The sequence below is a fragment of the Chanos chanos genome, chromosome 5 (assembly GCF_902362185.1).
Source record: "Chanos chanos chromosome 5, fChaCha1.1, whole genome shotgun sequence".
NCBI classification, from domain to species: Eukaryota; Metazoa; Chordata; class Actinopteri; order Gonorynchiformes; family Chanidae; genus Chanos; species Chanos chanos.
In genome coordinates, this window is record NC_044499.1 from 24,251,095 (window position 1) to 24,258,296 (window position 7,202).

At 40.8% G+C, this 7,202-nt stretch overlaps 1 protein-coding gene across 1 annotated transcript; it reads left to right on the forward strand.

Annotated features, from left to right (window-relative positions):
• Positions 1-205: 205 nt before the first annotated feature.
• LOC115812329 (glutamate-rich protein 6) lies at positions 206-5,405 on the forward strand. The gene is made up of 9 exons (XM_030774813.1): positions 206-256; positions 640-765; positions 2,259-2,398; positions 2,879-2,961; positions 3,320-3,486; positions 3,652-3,734; positions 3,959-4,111; positions 4,795-5,017; positions 5,136-5,405. Exons 1-9 carry the CDS (start codon positions 206-208, stop codon positions 5,403-5,405), a joined length of 1,296 nt encoding a protein of 431 aa, XP_030630673.1.
• Positions 5,406-7,202: the final 1,797 nt, after the last annotated feature.

Genomic DNA, 7,202 nt, shown 5'->3' on the forward strand with positions numbered 1-7,202 from the left:
CGGAGTTTTATCGTCTGAATCATGGCAGGTATGCATAAAGGCATTATGGGATTGAGAAAAGAATATCTATCTTTCTGTCTGTTAATCTGTATGTATGTATCCGTCAAACTAATCTATGTATTTATGTATGTGTGTGTGTGTGTGTGTGTGTGTGTGTGTGTGTGTATGCTTCTTGTGGGTAGCTAATTAGGCTTTCTGAGTGGTGATGGAGGACCAGTTTCAGGCTCACCAGGCCGAAGCAGCCATCCAAACTAGGGTTGGCAATGATCCTACTGATGTCTTCAGGGCTGATCAGGCATGCACAGCTGAACTAGGCAGAACCGTTCAGTCAGGTGAGTGTAAGGACTGAAGACATTGTGCTTCTCAAATGTCCTTCTGTCTGTCCAGTAGATATGTTCTAGCAGGCTTCAATAATACTTAAGCAGGCTGTCCATCACTGCTCTGTTGTACTTTGTATTTAACAGATTCTTTCTCAACAATCACAGATCCAGAGTTTGGAGAAATCATTTCATCCCTGGATTTGGTAAAATGGAGAGCCTCCATAAATGTTTTTTCACATGTACAAACACAAATGTTGCACACACACATTTTTCAGTTTGTATGTCCTGGTTTATATATGTTGATTTTTTTGCTTAGCAGGTGGAGGAGGCAGATTTAAATTCTCTTGAATCCCCAGGTTCTCTCTCTCAGGGTCTACCAGGAGTCTTAAGATATAAGAGAGAATCCCAAGAGAGTGCAGTGAACCCAAAAGTTTTCAAGACTCAGGTAGCTATAGCAGCACAGTTACAGTTTTACCATGAGTCAAACTGATTTGCATGAACAGAGGTCAGGGACAGACATTTTACACCCAAGAGGAATTAATGTTTTTCATTCAAATGTTTCCTGAAAGAAATAATTATACAGGTAACTGCTAAAGTAAAGGAAACCTTTGAGTGAATGAAGGAAATAATGTGTACTCAAAGCAAATTTGACATGTCTATGGTCCTTGGATTAACTGAAGAGTTAACAGTCAGTGATATTTAGGGTTGTGTAAAAAAATTCTGGAGATGATTAGCCACCCGTTACTTTGGCTGTCGTCTGATTAGAAGACACGACCTCAGTGCCTTTGAAAGAGATGTAACTGTGCTGTTCTTCACCAAAAAGGCGCTCTCCTCATTATGTCTAAAAATGCACATTTGCATGTAAAGTTATGCAGGCAACACACAGAGGTGAACCACTGAACAGCAAAAAAAGGTCAAATGATTAATAAATGAATTCACATTGTTTCCAACAGATTGTCAAATCTAAGTGTGGCACATGCCAAAAGGGACTAACTGTCCAGAGTGCTTCTTTCCCACTGTGAAAGCTTTCAGCAGCTTTGTTGCTATGTTTGGATTTTCCTCCAGTGGTTTTAAAAGCATAAGAAGTCTGAGTGGTTTAATAATGTTTAATAAAAACAATGCCAACCATATGCCATGGTCAGTCTGAGTCTTGAGATCTCAACCCAGCTAAACATTATGGAGGAAACACATTGTTAACAGCGTTTCCACCATCACCACCTGAGCCTGTTGTGTCATCCCTACTTGATCCTTTCAGAATTTATGCCAAATCCCACTGAAACTTTGGTCTATCACTTAGTTGTGACACTTGATGTTGGTGCTTCCTTTATTTTGGCTATTGCCTGTATTTTGTTGGTCATAGTAGATATATACAAATTGTTGAAGTGAAAAAAACAACAGAAAATGAAAGCGCGTCAGATTAGAGTGTAGTTTTAAAGCAGTTTTGTTTAATCAACATGTGACATTTCATATGAGTTGGATATATAAAGTACCTTTTTCTATCTAGAATCATTTCCTGAGAGACTCTCCTGTGCAGTGTGAATTTTGTGGTTTGGGAGTGAAACCTCCCCTTGAGCCGGTGCATGCGGAAAACCCAGAGGTTAGTCAGTTAACTCTGAAATCCAAGCCTTCTTTAGGCATCACACACCACATCTGAAAACAGGCCCTGGACTTACAGAAGTGCAGATTTAGTATTGTAAATTACTCTGCTTATGGATTTTGCTGTTTGTTCTTTTTACACAAGTCTGTAGAAAATTCCTGCTATAAGGAGCATGTTGGGGACTCATTAGCACAGGGGCTTTTAACAGAACAGAGGGATCTTAATGCTCTATGATCTGCCACGTCACCAGCAGAGTAACTAACGCCTGTATACGTCATTGTCTAAGACAGAGTCAAAGAGCAACTAAACATGGCCTCGTACGCGCTGCTGTTGTCCTTCAGGATTTCTGCTGCTCCCAGTACCAGAGGATGTTAGAAACTGTTGCCCAGGAGAAGAGGCAGGCCCTGGAGGGATCTATCAGGGAGCCTACCCAATCCAACAATTCCTTTGCTGGAAAGGAGGAGGAGCTAAGTAACACAGAGTAAGAGTGGGAGGGGTAGAGGTGGGGCCATGGGAGAAGACAGGCTGTAACCCCCTGCCTCTGATCTGCCACAATAAACAAATCTTATCTCTTATCACATCTCTTATATGATGGTTCAGATAAGGCAAAGCTTGCTATGAGTCTACTGCTAGAAGAAGAGACAATCCATGAATCTACGTGTGGGTTATTTTAACGGAATGATATTGCCATTCCTCTTTAGAAGTGTAGTTAAAACAAGTCAGCCACTGGACAAATGGCTGTATATGAAGGACATATGACTACACTTCAAAAATGTTTCTCCATTTTGAAATACGCACAAACTATTGAGATGACTTCAGACTTTCCAGAAGAAAAATGAAAAGAAGTTGTTATCCTTGGTCATCATTGAGTTTCAGGGTGATATTGTTTTTGTTTTGTCTTGTCTTGTTTTGTTTTGTTTTGTTTTTTTTGGTCTATTTTGGGTTTTGGTTCTGGTCACAGAGGCAGGCAGCAGCAGAGGCAGATTGAAAGATATTATGAGGAATCCAGAGAGACTCATAGGACTGCCCTTTCTGCAGAGACCAGTGAGTAGAGTGCATGAGAGTTGCACAGTGAACTGATTAAATGCTAGTGCAGCTTATATCATTTGGCCAGTCACCATGACCACAGTCCCACAGTGTGTTTCTTCCATTCCCTGATACTAACAACTACTTACTGTGTGTGGCCAGAAAAGTGGATTTTGGCTAAAACAGATTTTGCTGATTGGAGTCCTGTATCAGCTTTACATCGGTCGTACACAAGCTTGAAGTCAGAGGGTGACGTTGCTGCCCGTGGTTAATTTTGAGAATAAGGGATAGTTGTGGGGGTGGGGTGTGTAATTTAAAGGCTGTGGATTTGAATGCTGTGGATCTTCAGTGGGTTTTACTTTAATTTGGCCCTCAGATCCCAGGCACGCAGTGACCATTAATTTCCAGCTCTCTGGCTGTGGGTCAAGAGAGGACATCTGGTTTGTTAAACAGGATTCTGGTATAGAGGAGGACCATGGAAAATGCATGGAGGACGATCTCACTGAGTCTGGGCCATTTGAGTTTCGCATGTCCAATCTCAAGGTACAACCAGCCCCTCGTTTCTTTAATTTTCAGTATGTTGACATTGCCACACACATTGTTATCTGACAACTACAGAGCTTTTTTTTCATAAGATCTCTAAAAATCTGTATCTTGGCATTAGTGAACAACACACCAAAAGGTTGCTCTGTTTTTTTTCTGTCGTAGGATAGTCCATGTTTGTTGGAGAAGCACTACCCTGGCGGAAATAAATTTCTCACTGTGTTTCCGGATGGATCTGGACAAGTACTGTATCCTTGCATGCACTAGAGCAGCACATAGGACATTTTGCTATTTTGTTATTTTATAATTTTGAGTTAGACACTAGGCACTCCACAAACATACATTAAAGCAGACACAAACACCTGTATGTATGTATATATGTGTGTGTGTGTGTGTGTGTGTGTGTGTTTCACAAACAATACTGTCTTCTTTTCTTTGTCTATATTATTTGTCCTTATTGTGGTGGACAAAGCTATCCGTCAGGGCAGCTAGCTGTGATCCTCCTAACCAGTGGGAAGAAGAGAGTCTGCATTGTGCAGGATGAAAATAATCCAAAGCAACCAATCAGAGCCCTGTTTCAGTCTAGTGGCCAAACCACCTGTTACCATGGCAATGGCACCATTTGGTAGGGTGGAGCTGTCAAATGTGTTTATGCATGTGCTGTCTGTTCCTTGGTGATTTGATTATTGATCGTGTTATCAGAAATGATCGGAATGTGAAGCTGTGTGTAAGCCCAGCTACACTGGCCTGGCTTAGATATCCTCATGATCCAGCTCTCTGAGAGAGTGATCATTCATTTTTGACACATTTTTTTGTATGTTTATCCCCTTTTCTTTGCAGTTCAGTCATATCCAGTTCCTATGTTTTGCTTCTCCCTGTCACTTGCACAAGCTCCACGCTGAGGGTGGATCTTTTATGATCAGTCTTTGTTGTGCTTGACTGGAACAGTCATCAACACTATTCTCTATATTAAAATATTTAACACTCTGATAATAAAAAGAAATTAATTTTTAAATAAAATCATTGCCTTTGCCTTTGGCATTTCACACTGTTCCTGAAGACATATTCTTGTAGATATATATTCCCGTCTCACACAAATCCAATTAGCATCTGCCCCATACACCAGAGTAACGAATCCATGACACCAGTGATTGGTTCAAATATCTATCTGCCTATTGCTTTTTCATGTGCTATGTCTTTTACATGTGTCCCCTAAAATGTTTATTCTCAAAGTCATTCTAATAAACCCAACAGTGTGGGTAAATTGAGCACTGACATGCGGTTGGGTTGACTGGTGACTGTGTACAGGTTGAGTATGGACATCTGGGGAGGACAGTGTTTGGATGAGAATGGAGCCAGGACCAAGAGGTGGAGCTGGAGTGACCACGCCCAAACTCCCACACCCCTCAGGCCCATCTTCCTGTCACTCAACAAGAGAGTCGGGGTGCGGGTTCTTGGCCAAGGGCATGTGTTTGTGAGCTTTCTTGCCTTGGGCCAGCAGGTCAGGCTCAGTGTAGGCTCCTGTTTAAAGGTGAGGCAATCTGAAAAAGATACTGTAGTCATCATAAATGCCAACGCATATTGTCTGAAGAAACATTTTCACATCTAGGCAGATAATGAATGTATCTCACACCTGTGTTTGTGTACAGCCGGTGCATCTTCCAACTCCTTCCCACGTGTCACCCATATCTAAGGAGGAGCTTTTCGTTTTGGCAGGACGGGTTCGGGCCCGTCTGGCTCTTCTCCGTCTACAGTGGTGTAACCGTTTCCCCTCCAGCCGAAAGGCCCTGAGAGCCGGACCCCCGGCCTTCCTCCTCTCCGCAGCCCAGAGGCTGCTGAGTCTGAGCGACCATTTGCCTATAGATGAGCAGGACAGGAAATACATCCACACCTGTCTCCAGGGCTGTTTCAGTCAATGACCATCCAACTAACGTATTACAGAGAGCCAAGCCTATCAACTTTATCAGCACAGCAGCACATTTTTAGCACTGTGTTCTGGTTTACCTGAAGGAAATACAGCTCTCTGTGAATCACCATGGCTTTTACTACTAGAATCACCATGGCTTTTACTACTAGTGGAATACATGTGCAAAGATATTAAGCATCATGTTTTATATTGACTTAAGCTGTTTGCTTCAGTGTTGTGGCAGACAGTCATGTATAGGATTTTGTAAGTTTTAATAATATGGTGGTGGGAGAGCAGCCAAAAGGAACTATTTAAACTTAAGAATAAAAATTCTGACATTAATTATAGGAATATTAATGGTAATTAGACTACACATAAGGATGAATTCACTTCATTCCAAGCAGGGTAGTTTATTCCAATGATGATGAATTTGTTAAAAAAAAAAAACTAGCAGGAGGATATGTTTGTACAAGGCAACAGTGATCAGATTAGGTTATCTTTTGTAATCCTTCATGGAGGGCCAGACTATTTCACCTGAAGTGGCCTGGTTAAGACTCTAAACAGCTTCTAACTGGATTAATGACAGATTCAGGGTATTGTCCAGTAAATTAGCTATATGTGGGTCAGTGAAAGCAGCAGGTCCTTTTATTAAATCCAACGTGAAATATCCAGTGGTCATTGGATCTGGGTTTTTGATTAAATTATGTCAAATAGATTACGAAGCTGCTCTTTATTCTTCAATAAGTGTATCACTCCTAGAATTCTCTGTCCTTAGAGTGACTCTACTAATAGGTTTAAAATGATGACGTGAACAGACTGACGGTGGAGAGATGTGATTCTGTGTGGCAGTTAGCATGACTAAAACTCACATACTCTATTAAATGTCTCTGTATGTTATTTAGGACAACATGACAATTTATGTAAGATTCAAAGATAAAACACTACAACGGGAGAGAATTTTGTTCATTTCAGATTACTTCATTTAAGAAACAAAATCTTTCTAGATTTAAAGGACGCTTCAAGACACAAAAGGAGTATATAAACTGAGCATAAAAAATTGACCAAGTCTTTAAGAGGGCACTCTTTGACATATTCTATGAAAAAATGTAAGATGACACAGTGTGGATTTTTCTTTTTTTACTTAACAAATGCAACTCGGTGAACAATGAGTCTCTTCCATTACAAATCGGCAGAGAACATAAGCAGAACAGGTGGTGGAACAAAAGTCACAACATCACAACACAAGCACAAGAAGAGGAATGCAGTTAAAGCAAAAGGACACAGGGAGAGCGGCTCTCGGGTTCCCAGCTCAGGGAGGACTCACAGGTCACTGAGGACTGCTCTTACGCCGTGCTTGACTGATTGAAATGATGAGTGCACCCCTCTGTCTTTTTGTTTTGACTGTATCCATGTTCCTGTGTTCCTGTTGTGGTGGTGACTTTTGTGGCACCAGCCCATGTTCTGTTCACATTTTTTGCTTATTTGTGATGGAGAAAACTGTTATTCCTTGAGTTGTGTTTGTTTAATAAAGATACCTTAACTGTTCCAAAGCATCATTTTATATTTTTTCATAAAACAGTGTCCTCTTTAGGATTTTATAATTTTGTTTGATGGGGTGCATAAAAGACATTTTGTCCATATTTTACTTTATTTTCACCACTGTGTTCTCATCTCAAACTGTTCTGAACTGGAAATGATATATTAACTGGCTGTGATGGTTGAACTTCAAAATGCTCAATGTTAGCATCTTTGCAGATGAAAATGACTGCAATAATGAGTCAAAGATCAAAAGCAGGCCAAATTGTGGCCT

Excerpts from the sequence above, each read along its gene's own strand:
- LOC115812329 (XM_030774813.1), top strand. The coding sequence starts at position 206 with ATGGAGGACCAGTTTCAGGCTCACCAGGCCGAAGCAGCCATCCAAACT. Across the intron at positions 2,962-3,319 it reads TGCCCTTTCTGCAGAGACCA|ATCCCAGGCACGCAGTGACC; the intron begins GTGAGTAGAGTG and ends TTTGGCCCTCAG. Across the intron at positions 5,018-5,135 it reads GTGTAGGCTCCTGTTTAAAG|CCGGTGCATCTTCCAACTCC; the intron begins GTGAGGCAATCT and ends GTTTGTGTACAG.